The sequence below is a fragment of the Corapipo altera genome, unplaced genomic scaffold, assembly GCF_003945725.1.
Source record: "Corapipo altera isolate COAL_440 unplaced genomic scaffold, ASM394572v1 66, whole genome shotgun sequence".
Lineage (NCBI taxonomy): Eukaryota > Metazoa > Chordata > Aves > Passeriformes > Pipridae > Corapipo > Corapipo altera.
In genome coordinates, this window is record NW_020884924.1 from 5757715 (window position 1) to 5777368 (window position 19654).

Below are 19654 nucleotides of genomic sequence, written 5' to 3' on the forward strand. Positions count from 1 at the left end.
CTACTTATGTATTACAAATTGTTTGTGCAACCAAAGCTTGGCTTCTCTCTGTGGATGCCTTAGGATGTGATCTTTGTTTCTGTTGAGTCTTTTCTTCTTTCAGTGCGTGCAATTCTTCTTTCAGTTAAGGCATTGACTATGAGGCTGCTGACTCAGAAGTTGCACAAGATCTTAGTAAGGAATTGAAGTTGGAGACTTCAAACAGACTGCTGAAATGTGTTTGGAAAAAAATAGGGGAATGACAGCTGACTTTAATATGAAATGATGTGTGCGATCTGTGACAAATGTATTTCTCTCCATGATGAGATAGAGGCATTGTGATTAGGGTGGAAGCTGTAGGGGTTTTTGTGACTTTTGGGCTAGTGCAGGGCAGAAATGATCTGCAAGGTAGGTAGATCGGAAAGGTAAAATAGGTAAATGGCAATTCTGTAGGAAGTCTTACAGGTTGTAATGGGATCATAAATATGAGATAATTTTTATAATAATAAATAATAGGATATATGAAAGTGCATGAGGATTTGTCAGACTGGAACATATGACAGATAAGATGAGGAACTTCATTGTTTCACAGAGAGGAGGAAAGACTCACATGGAAGATGATTTAAATTTTCAAATACCAAAGAGTCATAATGGTAAAGAGCACGATCTTTTCTCTTTGCCAAGTAAGCAGTAGGCTTAAGTTTTTATGAGGACCAGGGGCAGGCAAGAACCTGGTGATTACAGACAATTCCAAAGCAGTGAGGCAGGTCTGAAGTGAAGACAGAAAAAAAAGTCAGTAGGTCAGGGATAAGAACAGGATCAGCAAGGTACGTGGCCAGGCACAGGTGTACCTGCAGCGCACCCCAGCCAAGAGCCTGAGCTCAAATGCGACTCTCAACGCAAAGGGCCCTGACATTGAGTTAGATTTTAAGAAAACATTTGTGGAAGAGAATTAGTGGGGTAATTTAAGCATGAATGACTCATCAGGGGTAGCTGGCATTCCCGTTTCCTGTGGTACAGGCTAATAGAAGCTGTACTAAGACAAAAGTACTCATCCCACCTGTTGCCAAAATCACTTCAATTAAGTGGCTCATGAGGGTTTTTTTTATCGTTGGCCTCTGTGTTTTTCTGGGTTTATTGTTTGGGTTTCCTGGAATCCTGCTAGGCAGGTCTTTATACCTTAAATAATAGTTGGGATCTCACACTGAATATGTTCAGTAAGTTTAACTATGCCACTGTGGTTCCATTAAGGAGGAAATCAATTAGCTCCCTCCTAGTTCATAACATGAGTTGTTTAGACACTTATTCAGGTTGAAGTAAACTTTTGATTCCAACAGACTTTATTAGAACATAATCTCTGGGGATTTAGTCTCTTCAATGCAGACAATATCCAGAAGGATCTTCCCATCAATGTTTCAAGCTCCTAAGCAACAGCTTTCAGATGCTTTTACCTGCAGTAACTTGGATCATTTTGAGAGGGAAAGAGTAGACTCATAGAATTGGATTCATTATTAAACTAAGTTCTTTTTCAGAGCATGGCAGTGGTAATTCTCCAGCAAAACTATTAATATTGTTCCTTCTTTTTTTTTCATCCCATCTGGCATGAAAAGGCAAAAACTGTGTGTGAAGACTGTGTTAAGGGCACTAGAAGACTTTAGCCCAGACTGTGTGTCTTTTGGCAGGTGAATGATTTCAGGATGGAAGAGTGTAATTTGTTGCAGAAGAATGCTAGTAACTATCATTGGTCTCCTCCCATTTTCTATTGTAAAACAAAAAAATTATGAAGCAAAATCTGAAGTGCAGCATAATAGGAATATTTCTAATATTACCACAATCAAGATGTTTTGAAATTGCAGCATAGCTTTAAAATTATTTTGGATACTATTTTCTTCAAAATAAAAGTAGCTCTAAAGAGCCTTTACTTTTGGAGATGGCCTACTTTGAAGCAGGTGATGTTCAAATTGTTGCCACACACGAACCAGTAAGTTCAGTCTTCCATTTCCCTGGTTTCCAGTTTAGTGCAAGCATTCAGGAACTGTCCAGTTGTTCAAGATCTATAAAGTTACTACATGAACTTTATTCTCTGCAGGTAACTTACAACCCTCTTTGAAGACGGTTAAGACACCAGAACACTTCAAGGAGGACAGTTCAGAAGCTTCAAGTCAGGAGGAAGGTAGTTGTGTACTCAAAAGTGGTTCTTTGAGATATTTTACCACACTCAGTTCTGGAAATCATGCACTTGACGGATTTCTTCCTTGATACAAAATGAGAGATTTGAATGAAATCTGCTATGCAAATGAAGAATTTTTGTGTACTTCCAGCAGTTTCCTTAAGAGGTTCCTCTGTAATTCAAGGAGTGGCAGTGTTCATGGATAGCTCGAAGGCAGAAGTTCACAACTGTATTGAACAAGCAGGAAGATATATGTTACAATTTACTTAAGCCGAGATTATTTGTAGCTTTTCACGTCTTTACCTATTTATTTTTCAGTTACCGGGGTTGAGTGCAGCATTTAAAGAGTTGCAGACTGTTTTGCTTTAAATGTGCCAAATTTATTTAGCTTCTAGTTTTACACAGAAAGAATGTTCGGGTTTGCCTCTTCTTATTCTTAACCTATGCTGCTTTTATATACTGTGGACTGTTAATAAGTTTGTAGTGAGTATTGATTACAGTCTAAAAGCTGGTGCATTTCCAGTACCTTAAAAACAGTTCATATATGGAAGCAGCAGCCTAGTGGCTGGTCAGTGATTTCATTCTGAAAGCAACAGCAAGCCAGCTTTATATTGGTTTTGGTAGCAAACAAGTAAAAGCTCCTGGTAGGTGGAAAAGATGAGAAATGGGACAGGTAGGTGAAGAAAGACCACGGAACACTTACACTAGCTTTCACAGAATGACAGTGCTCTTATCCTGTTACACGTTAATAACTAATAAGTTTGCAGTTCATCTTACGTGCAGTCAGTAATCCACATATGCAGTTTGAACAGCTTTTTCTTATGAAAAAAATTATTGCCATATCCTTCCTCAGAGTTAAGAACACACCAAGTAAATTTAAAATATATTTGGAAATTGCTCAAATAGTTTTTCACATACTTTCATGTACATTAATCTCTACACCTGGTGAAACTACAAATGCGTTTCAGAACACCTTTCGTGCCATTTTAGTGAACTGTTACCAGAAGCTTAAAAATTGTGATTTTTTTTTTCCTTAGATTTTTAAACCATAATTTGGACTTATGTGCAGCATTGAGAGGAGTCCAGGCAAAATGATACCAAGAATGCTAAGATCATCACAGCTGGAATTAAGAAAAGTTGCTTTTGTTGAAATCTAACAATTACCTTAAAGAAAAGGATAAACTGTGTCTATAAAGTTCTTGATTTTTGTTTCATAAAATTATAGAATAGTTTGTGTTGGAAGTGACCTTCAAGATCATCTAGTTCCAGCCCATCTATCACAGGCAGAGAACCTTCCACTGGACCATGTTGCTCAGAGCCCCATCCAGTCTGGCCTTGGAGCAGTATCCCTTTTAGTCGGATGTAATTTGTAAAGCTTTACTTGCATAGTGAATTTCGACCTTCAGAATGCAATACTTTTGTTTAAGATTTGTCTTCAGTTGTTATTCAGAATGTGTGACATAGTTTTGAGAATAATTTCAGCAGTTCAGAAAAAATTACAAAATTTTGTGTTTTTACTGACTCATTCCTGTCTTCTTTCTCCATTCTTTCATGCTGAGTGATAGTCAGTCACACATTTAGTCTTCGGGGTTAAATATAGAGGTCTGCAAACATTAACAGTTGTCATAGTTTCTCTCTTTCTGTTTCATTCTTCTGTACAATGGAAGGTAAAGAGTCTTGATTATATCATCTGTAGGAACTGATCTGTCCTCTATGCAACACCTGTTAATTTCAGCACTGTAAATTAAGCCTTATACTGTTTAATGGAGCTGTCTTCTGCTATGTGTCTGGTAGTGATGGAAAGATGAATTCATTGGATTGATCTAAAAGAAGAAATGGGAATTGCTATTGAAATCACGCTTTGTTTATTTTTTCCAGATGTAATGCAACACACATCAGTTCACAAGAAACATAATGGAAAAGGTCCTGTTGCCAAGTAGGTACTAAGATGTAATGTGACCATGCTACATGTCTGAACTTCATTTGTTAGTGCTTTGAGAGTATGTGTCCTTCTAGATTAAAGCTTGTTTATGAGGTTTTTGTTTGTTTAGGGTGGGGTGTTCTGGTCTTATTTTTGTTGTTTGTGACGTTGTTATTAATCTGTATTAGAAAAATAATTCAGATGATCCTATTTCTAAATCTGTAGGTCTAGGTCATTTGGATATCTCTTGTTTCCCAAAATTTTGTGAACCTTCACTATTTCAATTGATGTTTTGATTTGTGTTTATAAGCTGAGTAGCGTAAATCTGTATGGCATGTATTTTCCTATGTGCACACATCCCCATGATTGCACTGAAAGTTTCCAGTGTTGTGGATTTTAAGCTTGAGTAGCTTCAAAGATGACCTTATGGGAGAAAGTAATCCATTCTTTCCCTTACTTATTAGCAGATGCATGCATACCTTGCTGGTTTATGTCAATTGTAAGTGGATCTATGAAGTATCTAATGTGAATTCACCCATTAATGTATTTTGACCAGAAACTTTATATATGTTTGCACATAGTTGTGTACTGCTTCAGTTAAATTAAGGGGAAAAAATTGATACAAAATTTATTGAGACTTACAGTTTTGTTTTGTTTATTTATCTGTAAAATGTATTTATCTTGTGGTGAAAATTACCTGGAGTTGCAATAATTAGAATATAAACATAGCACAAAACAGTGTTGGTTAAGGTCCACAGATCTTTAACAGACAAAATTCTTGTGAACTCACTAATCGGACAACTTAGTAGTTTGTGTCTGTTTTGTTTTTTAACTGTCCTACTTTTGACTTACATTTCTTCAAGAAGAGAGTGTGATTATATGTGTGATTATACTGGTGGTTATATAGCCTACTATGAAGTTGTAAGTGCAGGATCCAAACTTAGTAGCATGTAGTTACTGGTATAGAAATTGTTTTATTCGTTGCATAATGAAGTACACTAAAGCTGACTGTAGTTTAGGATCTATCTTTCAGGTAGGAAAGCAAGGGACAGACCTTTTTACGAAGTTGTGTGAAAGAAATGCCTTTAGCTTGCTGTTATTTTGTTTGTTTAAGAGGGGAAAATGGGTTGCTACTTTACTGCTAGAGGTCTGTTACTCCTCTCTTGTTCCCGTGTCTGTCTTCTTAAAATCTGTGCCTGCTGCTTATGGGTTCTAAAGAAATGGCACAGAATGAAGCTCTTCTGTTTTCAATATGCATAAAACTGTCTAGAGTCAGGAGCAGTTAATCTCAAATAGCATTGCTACATTGTGCATATGTCTACCTTTGTTTTCGTTCAATATTGCAGCCTTACTCTTGAAAAGTCCAAAAATTTACTGGTAGGAATGAGATCAGACATACTAAATAAGTATACATAGTATTACAGCTTCCATGAAATGACTGCATATTTGGCAGTGAAATCACTTACCTCCATGTGGTGGAATTTCTAAAGTGACCTGACTTGCATCTTTTCAATCAGGGGCTTATGTCTGTCTTTTAGGACCTTCTTGGGTTCTTGCCATTTTCTTAAATTATTTTTTTTATATTCTATTGTACGTCTTGTAAGTAGTTTGAACACTTATTTACAGAGGTCTTTGGTAAGTAACTACTGGAATTTCAGCATGTCTTGTACTTTCAAGTAAGCTGGATTTCTGCCATCATGGGAACTGAGTAACATTTCATATTGCAGTAACCTTGATTAAGCAGCTTGCCAATAGCCTTGAATTAAAAGGCACTTTCAATTACCAACATGAGTATTTTGATAAGAATTTAAGTGTTAACTCTTTCTCTTTTTTTTTTATCCTGTCAGCAGTAAGGCATGATTTTATATGAGACATGAAAAGTTTATACATCCATGTGCCCTACTGACTCTGTCAGAGCCCTGACTGGTTTTCCAGCAGTTTTTGTTGACCAGTGGTGGCAGACCTAGTTAAATGTTGCTTCTGACTGGCTGCTGTAGAGCGAAGCTTCAGTGGAAGGCATTATAATGTCCAAAGTAAATGCCAAATGCAACTCCCCTTTCCCAGCACTACTCAAAACTGCCAGTCCTGAAGGTAAAAATATAAAGCAAGATGCCTATTTTGAAATTCAAACAAACACAGCTGCAGTGTGATCTGTAGGTAACTGTGCACTCCTTTTCTTAAATATCTCATGAATTCTGCATAGGGATTACAAAGTAATTCCAGCTTTGTCATTAACGATAAGGAAGAAAGAAAATGAATTCAAAATACATTTCTATCTGGAAAATTTACCCACGTCCTTGTGTGTAGAAATATCCAAGGAAACTCTTCTCTCAATTACTGTTCTCTACAAATTCTGTTGTTCTGAATTTTGCATCAAATTATAGTAGACAAATGAAAAAGGAACTCCAGTTATGTTCAGATCTTAGGATAACTTCAGAGCACAAGAATTCTTGTAATTTAAATTGCTTGAAAATTCCAAGGGTTTTCTAATGCAAAAATGTGTATGTTGGTAAGAAAAGCCTGCAAGTTCGTTCGCATCAGCATAACTTGGGTTTGTTTTTTTTTTTCTTTTCAGCAGCACTAGCAGTGCAAAATGTTCTTCACTGGATAGCCTTAACATACAGCACTCGGAGCAAAATGGGGTAATGGACTGGAGAAGGAAAAGCTGTATTGTCCAGCAGCACCCAGAGCACTGTACAAATCTACTTGACCAGGTATGTTGCTATTTTTCATTCAAAGCCATATTCTGAGACACTTGAGAAGACTGTCCACTACACATACTGAGATTTAGCTTTAAAAGATGAAGAGCCCTGCTAAAATTGTATAAATAAGTATTGAAGTTCAAGCTGCTACTGACTTACCTTGCTTAGAAAACTCCTCGTAATTACTTTCCACTGTCTCAGAAAGTTGCGTATTTTGTTTATGAATTAAATAAAACTTCGCAGTAGGATACAAGTAACCAGAAAAGTCTAATGTTAATTTCTGATCAGGCACTTTCCTATTACTGTAGTATTGTCATCAAAGAGGATTTCAGAACACCTGGGCAATTTCTGTTATTGCAAGGAACAAACTAGAAACTGTATTAATAAGTAAATTGTATTAATTCTACAGGAGGTACAACAGGTTAAATGTTTTCTTTCTATCTTACCTGCATTATTTTGGTAACTTAAGTATTAATCTTTGAAAAAAGTTAATAGCTAGATGCATATACACTTTTTGTGAGATTTGTGTCTCTTCAGTGCTCAATCTCATTGTGAATACAGTTGAGAAGAATATTTATAAATAATCTACTGAAATTGGGGGAAGGAGGGTTGCTCACTGCTTATATCTGAAAAGCCCTGGATGTTAGGATTGCTTAATGTTACTCTTATACTACATGCAGAATGTGGCTATTGATTGTTATGTGGGGAATAGCAAGCCAAACAAAAATAGTTTCCTTATTTCACAAAGCAGGGTAATGAATTGAGATTTGCTTCTAAAGATGAAATGGTAAGCTGCATCAAAGCCTGAAACACTGAAAGCTTGAGGCAAGAAAAAAGTTAATTTACTAAAGCAGAGGAAAAGCTCTTTTCTTTTTAAAGGAAGTCCAAATACAATGATTTGGACATATTATTTCAGAGTTTTCACAAGTTTTACTCCTTTGTCAAATATGAGTTATTACTAATAGCTAGTAATAGCATACTTGAAGAATTGTGTAGATGCTATGTTTTTTCTTATGTGCTTTAAGGTTGTATTCTAGAGTTTACTAGCTTAAACCTCCAGTTTAAGGCTAGATACCTGCTTGTCACTATGTAGAAATAATTTGTCAGAAGTGCTTTCCACCCCCAGCTATCAAATAATTCCATTTACATCAATAAATTTTGTAGCTCCTTAAGCCTGGTGATTAGCCTTTTAAGCAGGTATGTGATGAAACACATTTGTTTTTATCCTCAAGAGGAAAGACACCATGCAAACAATAATTTGATTGATACCTTTGCCAAATATGAGTTATTACTAACAGCTAGTAGTAATTCTAAAGTAGCAATTTTCTGAGTGTTTTGCTGAACACAACACAAGACAAGATGCATTATTTTAGAGGCCCAGGTGCATTGAACAAGTACTTGTTTGGATGGTTATAGCACTTTTGAGCGCACTAGTCTTGGACTCATGGACCTGTTGATCTAGAAGGGTTTTTTGTCGGCTTTCATAATACAAATTCTATTGTTTGACTGGCATCTTTGTATTTTATGTCTAGCATACAGTGGAAAAACGAAGTCTGTCTGCAGTAGGCAAGAAGAAAGGAAAGCCACAGCTGGAAAAGTAGGTTTCCAATGTGACTGGTAATCCAGAAACAGAGTGTGATGCATTGACTCTGATAAAGAGAGTCTACAATCAATTACATGCTTTCTTTTGGTATTGTGGAACAAGAGTTGGAGTAGTGTGAGGCCAGGCTACATAAAAATCTTTATTTTCTGTGAAGAAGTAACTTGAAAAAGAGAATGTAAATGAATGCATTCGTTTCTCAAAATATCCCTTGTCATTTAGCAAAAAGATGGAGTGGAAGTAGGTTCTTAAGCAATACTGAATTGCCTTTTTGTGTTTATATTTATTTGAAAGTTAAAGGCTGTAAAACTATCCAAGATACACTGAAAAGCAAATAAGGATTGACAGCAGCATTTAACATTATGCAGTGGGTGGTATCTGGCTGAAATGTTTTATCGAAGAGAATTTGCACATCAGAGCGCTTCAGAACTTCCTGTGGGCTACACAACCCTGCACTGTGAGAAGTGCAAGTGCTTCCACCCTAATACTCTGCCTTACTTAGAGTTTGTGCCATTTTGTTACTCTATAGACAGATACTTTTATGCTAGACTGGTGTACGGCATCAGCTGCACCATTTCCTTTTTTGTGTTGTTTCTTGTTTAGATCTTTATTCATAGTGTTTAATAACACTGGTTGCAGCTTAGTTCCTGGTATATTGCACCAACAGCCTTTACTTATTCGTTTATTATTTAAATTTCATGTTATATCTATTAAATACATTCTGGCCTGGAGTCACTGCTTTTGTTTATGGTCACATTGTATGTTCATTCATGGTAGGTTATTTGTGTCCATGCATTTGCAAAAAACCAATGAAAATTATTTACACAGGGAGAAAGCAAAGAAAACTGAGTGCAGGTTGAATAACAGGAGCAATGGAGTTCGAGTTGCAGCATCACAGCACATCCGTACTGGGACAGCAAAAGGTGAGGTGTTTTTTCCCCAAGCTGTTTGTGAGAAACAGAATTCCAGCTTTGCTGATTTATTCAAAGTTCCTCTGTAAAGGGGAAATCACGAGTCTGAAATGTGTTTTGGTGAAAGTCAGCATGTTGGTAGTCTAGTTTGTGCTTTGACTTGCTGTATAGAACATTAGACTCAGCCTTGTGTATGCAGTTGCATAGGGTGTGTCTCTTTTCATAAGTAGGTGGTAAAATACTAGTAAAGTCTCCATGAGTTGGTTTATGTGGTGTAGTAGTTGCAGAAACAGTTACTGTTGGGCTACTTCTGTATGGAATTTAGCAGTCTAGAGTGTGCGGAGTGTGGAGCCCCACTATATTGTCATTAGTGTTCTCTTTGCAGCCTACTAGTTTCTTCATCTGTTGTGGAGTGACCCACGAGGAACCTTTATAAAAACCTCTGGTGCAAACTGTTGATGAACTGTAGTGTGTAAACCAAGTGACTACTGAGCTACAACACAGAACTGTGTATGCTGCCCTAACAGGGTTCTCAGGTTTGGCCCAGCAAAATGTAGTGTCTAGGCCAAAACTTGTGTACATCAGTCAGTTGTAAGACAAAATTATATTTGTGTTCCTTTAGTAAATTGAGTCACCAAGCTTTATTACAAATTTCTAAAGGTCTACCCATTGACTTTGCCTTCCTGACATTTTCTAAGTTCACAATATCAATTGCAGCCTTGCCTCTCTTACATGCCTCTCTCAACAATCTTGACAGAAGGTTGACAAAGAGTTTGCCTTTTCCTACATCACGTAATTGGCATAAGTGTTGAAAGGATTCTTAGAAGTGCCTTGTCTTTCTGTTGCTTCCACTTGTGGTACAATCTTGATTAGGCTTTCATTCTTTCTTCTCTCTGCTTCTTACATTTGAGAGTTCCAGGTGGATCCCATTCGGAATTACTGATGTGGTTTTTGGGCAAGCGTTTTTACCTTCTACAAACAGTATTTGACTAAAACTTTAAGAATTCAGTTCACAAACTTAGCAAAACCAGAACAATTTTGCAAACCTATAATTAAGGGATGTACAAACAGAAATCATACTCTACAGCAGAACTTTGCTGCGTACATTTCAGATTGATTACTGTTTTTGTAGTCAGGCACTAAGCTTTTATGAACTGACAATAACTTTAGGAGGTGGTGCAAGTTTGGGTGACATAGTGCAAAGTTAAATGGGGAATGTTTTGCCATAGTTGTGTTTACTAACTACCCACCACTCTACAGGCGTGAGACTGCCTCCCTGATCACTGTTGGCTGGTTCAAGAAGCAGCTGTAACCCACAGAGGCTAGAAGCCATTATGTCATGCTCAGAGATGGGCTTTCTACCTATGTATAAACGTTAAAATGTCTTTTGAGATACTTATTGGAGACATAGTCTAATGAAAAACAATCATGTTGCAGTCTGAATCTCTGCATAGTTTTGTATATCCAGGCTTGATTTGAAATGCCCTATTTTGAGTCCATAACTCTTAACTGCATCCTGTTTTCTTCCATTTTTCATCCCTATTTTTAGCTTTTCTGAGGCATGGGTTAGTTACACTGGTTACTTTTAAGACTTGATGCTTTGTGACCAGCACTTTAGACTCTGGTTTTCAGTGATTGGAAGTTGAGACTGGGGATCCAGATTATATTAGATATTCAGAGCACTTTTTAAAATAATTTAACCAATTACGGCTTTAATCAAGGAAATTATTTCAGGAATTGAAACATTAAGGCAGCTTTTTGATGACCCATCCCAACCTGTTAAATTTGCAGTAGCAATAAAATTTTTTTAAAATACTATTTTATTTATAAACTATTATTGTAATTCATAAAATAAGTAATAGTGTTCTAATTTTTGTGCTGGAATTTTGCCGATCAATGTTTTGTGTTTTGGGGTTTCTTTGAAGCTAGTGTCTGGCATAGATTCTGAGGGAGGGTGAATTTGTCATTCTTCTTCCCCTCTGAGGCTGAACTTGAAAGCCAAACCATGGTAGCTACTGACTCTGAAAGCTGGTTTGCAGCAAATGAGTGTCCCATGATCCATTCAGAAATCAGAAAACAATTTAACACTTTTTCAGTTCACCTCTCTTTCTTTAAACAGGATTTGTTGACAGGGTTTGCTTTAAAGCCTGTTCTAGAAGAGTGAATTGTAAAATACTGTATTGTTTTGATGTTCCCTGCTGAGTTAGCTTTCTGCCTGCGCTGGTAGGACCGAGGAGCATTGCAGCTCTTCGAATGGAAATGTTTGATCACTACCATTCAGAGGAAATTATTGTTGTAGTGCAATCTGATATAAGCATCACAGAAATCATTAAGGGTCATCGTTCTTTTCACTACTTTGCATAAATATCGATTTTCAGTATCACCTTCTGTAACACCAGGGATTCAGTCATCACAAATTTAGGGACAAGACCAGTCCTGAATGCTGGGGGTGGAAATGCTAGCAATACAGGGGACAGATGCCATTAAGTGGGAACAGGGAAAAATCTGAACTAGTATGAGATGTGAGCAACCCAAAATAACCTTGCTTCCATACATTGAGATTAAAAATAAAAATGACAACTTTTATTTTTAGATCTGAATCTGGACGCTGGATCTGGTCATGACACTTGTGGAGAAACATCATCTGAAAGTTACAGTTCTCCTTCTAGTCCACGACATGATGGGAGGGAAAGCTTTGATAGTGAAGAAGAAAAAGACAGAGGTTGTATTTATGGAAAGTGTGCATAAATGCCTTTATTCCTAGACTAATCTCTTACTTGTATTAATTTTAATTAGTTTTTTAGTTTTGTTATCTCCTTTTTTTTTTCTGAACTAGCCAGAGAATACATTTTGCTTTGTGGGTTCATGACTGGATGATTTGACAGCTTCTAGCAAATAGCAGGACTGTTTGAATACCACTGAGTTTTAGGTTACTACATATATGTAGTAATTTTTTTACCTCAGTGGCATAGCTCTCTTGAGAAATTTCCACAGTACAGTAATGTGAAAAACATTGGCATGAAAGGGACTGGTTTTATATCAAATTCTGTGCGTTATGTCTGAGAGCTCTGTCTTTTTGTACTGATAGTTTACCACTCTTTCCAAATTTGGATAAGCTGTGGTAATGACTTTCTAGGCAGATGCAAATTCATAACTCGGTCTGTGTTCTGTTCTTCACAGTTGCAGATACACACAAGTCAAAGACACAGTAGCTAGTTAGGCAGGTGGATATATAGGCAAGTGATGGAGATGGACCTAGCTTAATTTGGATGATTGAAAAGAATCTCAAAGTTGTTACAGTTCAGGAAGACTTAACTATCATTCATGTCATCAAACTTATGAGGTTTTATATGGGTAAATGAGGCCAGGGCATGATTCTCTATTGCTTGAGATTCATTCTTCTAACTGGCAAATGCTTTTGTACCCATAGATACAGACAGCAATTCTGAGGACTCTGGGAATCAAAATACAACCAGGTTTACAGGCTACAGTGCTGTCAGTTCATCAAATATGAACAAATCATCTGCTCAGATCTCTTCAGTGAGTAATGAAAATGGGAGCCTTTCAGAAGATCCTTTGAATGCAAAGTTTCAGCATATTTCCTTCATGCCTGCCTTACACTGTGTGATGCACAGCGCTGCCCAAAAGCCGGAAGCAGTTGTCCCACCACCCATATCTGCAGATGGTAAAACGATGGGAATGCTCGTTACCACGCCTGTTGCTGTCTCGCCAGTGAGAGAGTCTGCGAATTCCCCGCCTGGTGGAATGGGCCCAGTCACCTCCGGTGAACCTGAGAAACGTCTTGAGCTGATGGCTTCCCCTTTGCCAGTCCCATCCACTTTCCTTCCACATTCTGTCCAGCCTGGTAGCCCTGCTTTGCATTTGGCAATACACAGATTGAAAATGCCCTCTCCACAGGGATCATCGGAGAGTTGCACAGTTAATGGACCACAGCAGCCGACAGGAAACTTAAGTATTGGATCACCAAATACTGCCTTTATCCCAGTCCACAATCCAGGTAGTTTCCCAGGATCTCCAGTTCCTACTACAGATCCCATCACAAAACCTGCATCCCAGGTGGTAGGACTGAATCAAATGGTGCCTCACATTGAGGGAAACCCAGGAGCAATCCCTCAGCCTACCAATCTAAAGGTAGTTCTTCCAGCAGCTGGTCTCTCCACAGCAGCACCGCCACCTCCACCAGCTTCGTACGCTTTGCCAGGCAGTCCTCATGCTACCAGTGTGTTGCCCAACCAGAATACAAACGTGCTAAACACTGGAGCAACTTCCTCACCACCTCAGTCCGCTGGCTTAGGTGTTGGTCAGGTCCAGTCCACTGTTCCTCCTGCAATACCAACACACACGCCAGGCCCTGCCCCCAGCCCGAGCCCCGCTCTAACACACAGCACTGCACAGAGTGACAGCACATCCTACATAAACGCTGTTGGGAATAATAACACTAACGGGACAATGTTACCTCCGCAGCAGTTGGGATCTGGTCCTTGTGGTTCTTGTGGACGTAGGTGTAGCTGTGGGACCAATGGCAGCCTTCAGATTAATAGCTATTTTTATCATAACCCACTTCATGGACAAGTCTACAGAGTTCCACCTTTCTTCCCTCTGCCATCACTTTGCAATGGCAGCTACCTCAATCAAGCACATCAAAGCAATGGAACACAACTTCCGTTCTTCCTGCCTCAGTCTCCATATGCAAATGGGCTTATGCATGACCCAGTGATGGGGAGCCAAGCCAACTATGGTATGCAGCAGATGGCAGGATATTCGAGGTTCTATCATGTATATCCAGCACCTAACGTAGTTGCCAACACAAATGGGTCAGGACCCAAGAAGAATGGGAATGTTTCATGTTACAATTGTGGTGTAAGTGGACACTATGCGCAGGACTGTAAGCAGTCATCCATGGAGGCCAGTCAACAAGGTAATCATGATAACTCCCAGCGGACTTGCTTTTGAGTTTAGCAGTTTCTCTTTACCTTTCTGAATGTGCTGGTTTTGGTCTTGCAGAAAGGTGTGCGTGCGTGTGTATGTTTTGTGTAAATGGTTGTGCACTAGTGACCTGCTCTAAAACTGCAAAGTATCTTATCTCTGCCTGAAAATCTTGTAGAACAGTGCAAGGGAACGGGGTTCACAGCATGGAGTTGAAAATGCATATGAATTGAAGCTGGAAAGTCAAATTATACCAGTCCTAAGTTGTCCTTCTTTTTTCACTGTTTTGTTTTTGACAATATGTCGAGACTTGCATGTTGTTTCAGTTTTTGCATTCCCATTCAGTGGGGGTTTTTTTGAGAGAATTCATTGGCAAAAAGTGAAATATATCAATTGCTGCCTATGATATGACCTTGGATTTCTAAAACTTGTGAGAATTTAAAGACTGACCATTTCATAATCTAACTAAGGCTTACCTTTGCACAGTCAGCTATCCTTCTGTGTCCCATCATGCAATACATTTAACTTTTCAGACAAGTTGCAGCAAAAAGGCAGAAAGCAATTGAAACTAAAAATCAAAGGAATGGCTTCAATTTCTCTTTCCGTCTAGAAGAATGGGGGGAAATGCAGTGTTTGCATAGAGCATAAGCTATTTTTGGTTCTTGTACTTGTGCCCATTCTGACTTCACTTGTTTGACTGGAGTGGAACAGGAAAGATGAACCTTGATGGGGATCATCTTTTCTTTGCATTTTTCCAGTAAAGCTCAAGTCCCAGATCTATGCTCTATATCTTTTTTAAATTTACAGTTCTAGCAAGCAGATGAAAGAAAACAGGGTAAAGTCTAAGGACCTACTTTAAAAGGACTGGAGGATGATAGTGCCTTTTGAAGAGCATGTCCATTTTGATACCTTGTAGTGGTTTTGTAATCCATTTTAATTGTGAGCAGTGACTTAGTAGTTCTCTTTCCTGTTTTAGGCACTTACAGACTGAGATACGCACCTCCCCCTCCCCCTTCCAATGATACCTTGGATTCTGCAGACTGAAACAAGTAAACATTGCCTACTTAAACTGAAGCTTGGGAAACTGGGGGAAGGTGTATGTGGGAGGGAGGGGCTGGTCTTGTGTTTTGGAACATTCCCGGTTTTATGTTCTTTTGGAATTTTTCATTGCTTTTGCACCTCTGTTCCGTACAAAAGAAGAAAGCTGAGTCCCTGGTCTCCTCCTGGTTCTACAAAAGGCTTGCATAATGCATGTAATTCAAACACACAGCCAAACAATCAGACAGAGCATTCAAACCATGCTTTTGCACTGAAGACTTGAGACATGTGCAATGTTTACTGCAGTTTTTTTAAAAAAAAAATTCCTCTGACCTCTGACATCACTGGTGGAGCAGCCATATGGTGAAAGAAGAAACTTGGTCGTGTTCCCCACCACAATCTTCTTCCCTCCCTCCCTGTTCTCCTTTATGCTGCTGTTTTCTTTTCTTTCCCTGGTTGTCCACGTGGATTCGTTGGACTTGCATGAGTGTTTAGCAGTTCATACAGACCCTGCCCGTACTCTAAATTTAATGCTCATGAATTGAGGGGAGATGTTCAAACGTTCTATTAGCAGAGTCCAAAGGAAAACACAATACTGTATGTGTACAATATCTGATAATAATTCACATACGCAGCTCTCAAGAGGCCCAAATAAATGAAAATACGTAGAGCAGGAAGGGGCTGAAACTGTGTGGACTGGAACAGATTGAGAAAAATGAACGAGCTTAAATTGACAGATTTTTCTTCCCTTGTAGCTTTTTAGCCTGTATGTTCAGCAACAAAGGTGAAAAAAATGGTATGAATGTTGTACTCAGTGTGTTTGCATTTGTAATGAAAGTTGACAGCATTTTTTCCTTTTTTAAAGCTATTCTACATCGTGTCAACACAGAATGAACATTACTTGATTGATTATTTTTTTCCTAAACTGTTACAGTGTTGCATTGTACTTAGAATGTAAATGTTTTATTTCAAACTGAACAAAAGCTATGGTTTTCTACAAAATAGTCAGGTATTAGTATTAGAACCTGTCTACCAAATAGCAAAGTCACTATTTTATAACAATTTACCACTATGCGTAATTACGGTATAATGTGAAAGACTGAAATGAGTGTTAAGATGGTATTAAACATGTCAGTATCATGAGTAAGTTTAATGCTGCTGTATTTTTTATTTTATTTTTAAAAGCCAATATATGTACTAAATTGCTTCCAGGTAATATTTGATTTCCTAAAGTGCACTGAGGTTATCTGGAAGACGAGTGTGTTTTTTGACTGCTGCATTCAACACCGATGAACAACTACCACTGTATATCCATAGGGTTTGGCATTCCTCACAGTTCATGGCAGAAATGTTTTTTCTTAAAATCAGACCCAGTGTCCGGTAGAGGGATGAAATAAAAATCAGTCTTTGGTTCAGCCGTCTAATAAATTGCTAAACAAAAAACTTGAAGAAAAAAAAAAAAGCTTGATTACTACATTTCTTCATAGGTAGCATTTATATTTATAGCACCAGTGTACATTTTGAAACTTTTTTCTTGGAGGGGGGGAATGGGGAGGGAGGTAGATGAAAGCTTTAATTTAAAAAAAAAAAAAGTTTAAGTAGTAAATGAAAATTATTTTGATTAAAATTTTTATTTGATCTGGGTATTTTTGGACCACTTGAAATGAATGAACTGCGTTTGAGTTTAAGTGAGGGTGTTAAACCACCAATGGACTTGTATTGTGAATTACCTGCCAGTTGTACTTTATGGAACTTATTTTATGATTTAAAATACTGTACTGTAAATAGGAGGTATGTTACCTTCTCTTTATTTGTATGTTTACCATATACTTTGATATTTGAAATGTACTGGAAAGGTCACTTATATTTCTAGAAGAGATTGGATTTTATGCAACCTTTTTCCTTGAATTAACAGCAATAAAAAAAAAGAAAAAAAGTACCTGTGTGCATGTACTGTCCTTTATCACTGAGAATGATGAGTCACTGCCACTGGGTATAGGGATGGGATCATGGAATGTTTTGGCAAAGGTACTGTTTTGGTTGGAATCTGTCACTTTTGAGACAAAGCTGAGAGTATTTGACTTAAACTGAGGTCAGTCTTGTGTCTGAAGTCATGATACTGTATCTTGATTTAAACTTCTTTAAGATACATACATCTCTTGGGAGATAGAGGTTGACCTTGTGTAGTGGACCCAGGACTTGGACCTCAGCTCTTTCAGAACAGTTAAGCCTATCTTAATGTGATGGCTCCTGGATTTGGGCTAAAACCCAAACATACTTTTTTTTTTTTTTTCTGACTGCCGTGCAAATAATGTGTGTGCAGCTTACAGCTGAAGGGTCTGATAACAATGTAGTATCTGAATGTGCTCAGGTTGTGCTCAGGAAGAGAAGAGTAGTGAAGACTCTGTTGCCTCAGTTTACTGTATAGACAGTGTTTCTAATTCCTGCTGCTTAGCTGCAGCTTATCTATGGAGCTGAGGACCACAGACTATCTTGGATCTTTATCCCAGCCTACTCCCTAGAACAAACTACTTCTTGAGAAACCAGCTAAGGTGATGAGGAGGCTGAAAGTTGCCTATGAACCCAACCTCTTTTTTCTTGAGGCAACTCCCATAATAATGGTGGGGTGTTGAGCCCAGGTGTCCTTGACACCATCACACAGCTTCCATCGCTGCAAGTGCCTCATGTCCTGTCCCTGGACACAAGGGAGTGCAAACACATGTCCAAGGAGTTCGTAAATTATCATATTACTCTGAAAGTACAGTGTGCTACCTACAGTACCATCTTGAGTTGCTGATACTCTCATTTGCCTCTGTGCTGCAAACAACCCTGACTTTGACAGATCCTGGTTGCATTTATCAATTCAAAAGTGTAAAAATATATACCCTCTGGCACAGCAAACACTATGAAACACCTCATTCTTCTGAGGCTTTTTTTGCTGGCAGCACTTGCACCTGGCTGTCCTCCCTGGCTGCACCACCACTGTCTGTGCAGTCAGGTTTAACTACAGCTGCAGTTCAAGACAGATTCTCTCTCCTGCTGAGTGATTTGGAAGCTGCTGAATGCCCTAAAGGTAAATGTGAAAATCCCACTAGTTGGTTGGCCTGAGCAGCTACCCAAGCTGACCAGGAGTGACTCTAAGTACTGCACTGCTCCTGATTTGCAGTGGTGCTGCAGACTGTACAAACCTATTGTTTGTACAAACTATTTGATTCCTAAAGCTGGAAGAAAAAATTAATAATGAGGCAGACCATGGGGAGGATTGGAAAGATGAGAGCATAAGGGCATGTGATGATGCACACTGCTTCCTGTGAGTGAACAGATGGCCTCTTTTTCCCAGCTAAGTGACCTTAGGATGGCAGTGGTGGCCTAATGCCTAGGTCTTGGCTTAGCTGATCTACTGGAGAAGTGAAGGAACAGAGTGTATATGCATCATGCCAAGGTAGACAGAAAGTAAAAAGGTGTGGAAAGGTACATTGAGAACTGCAAAACTTGACCAGTGCCAAGCTACTTCAGTTTTAGAGAGATGGAAATACCATTGCAGTTTGTTTCTGCTTTGCTCATGGTGTGAGCCTCTAGAGCTTTGGTGGCCTGGGCCTCCTGAGGCTGCCCTCCTAAGTAAGGTTGCCTAAATTCTGTGCACACAAAAAAGCTTTGGGCAACAGAACTTCCTGCTCAGGGCTGGTGACTGAAGCTGCTGGAATTGAGCACAATATGTACTCTTGTGCTTGTGAGGAAGAAGAGGTGTCCTAAAGGCATAGTCATGAGTTTATATTAGAGTTCAAATACTGTCTCAGTTTCATGGAACATGCTCCAGGTACTAACCTACAGTCCTGTGCTCCTTGCTCAAAGGAGGAAGGAAAAGCACATCTTGGAGCATTATGGCAGGGAGAGCATGCTGCCTCCCTGGCCATGGCTGCTGCATTGCTTGGCCGCTAATTGGAGTAGAGAAACAGGGTTCTCATTTTGAACCAGCCTTTGAGCTGGCAGCAGTGGACAGTCATGTTCATGAGCCAAATTAAACTGTACGTTGTGGGAGATGAGAGATCAAAATGTATGAACACCTGTATTTGGTCAGGTCAAAAGGCCACTTATGCCTGCGACCTGTCTCAGCAGTGATCAGTAGCAGATACTTCAGAAGAAAGTACTTTAAATAGGAAAAACAGAAAGACAAGTGGTAATTATTGCAAACACGTGTCCTAGCAAAGTGACATGAGTGTCAGGTTCATCTTCACAATAGGTGGCAGCATAACTCTACCAGTGGAATACAAGGGAACTTCTGAGGTACCACGTCAGACACTTCAGTTTAATTTGGTTTTAGCATCTTCATGAAGCTAAAAGTAAGCTAAGTAAGCTTTGCCTTGTGATTTTGTGATGTTAGTTTCT

General features: G+C 38.7%; 1 protein-coding gene across 1 annotated transcript in view; it reads left to right on the top strand.

Moving 5' to 3' along the window:
• Positions 1–16780, top strand: part of ZCCHC2 (zinc finger CCHC-type containing 2) — a 42130-nt gene extending 25350 nt beyond the window's left edge. The window contains exons 7-14 of the mRNA XM_027657430.1: positions 2069–2152; positions 4028–4085; positions 6646–6784; positions 8305–8369; positions 9201–9295; positions 11877–12005; positions 12714–14222; positions 15207–16780. Of these exons, the coding sequence (XP_027513231.1) occupies positions 2069–2152; positions 4028–4085; positions 6646–6784; positions 8305–8369; positions 9201–9295; positions 11877–12005; positions 12714–14222; positions 15207–15274 (2147 nt within the window). The 3' untranslated portion in view covers positions 15275–16780. The remainder of the gene's footprint in view (positions 1–2068; positions 2153–4027; positions 4086–6645; positions 6785–8304; positions 8370–9200; positions 9296–11876; positions 12006–12713; positions 14223–15206) is intronic.
• Positions 16781–19654: the final 2874 nt, after the last annotated feature.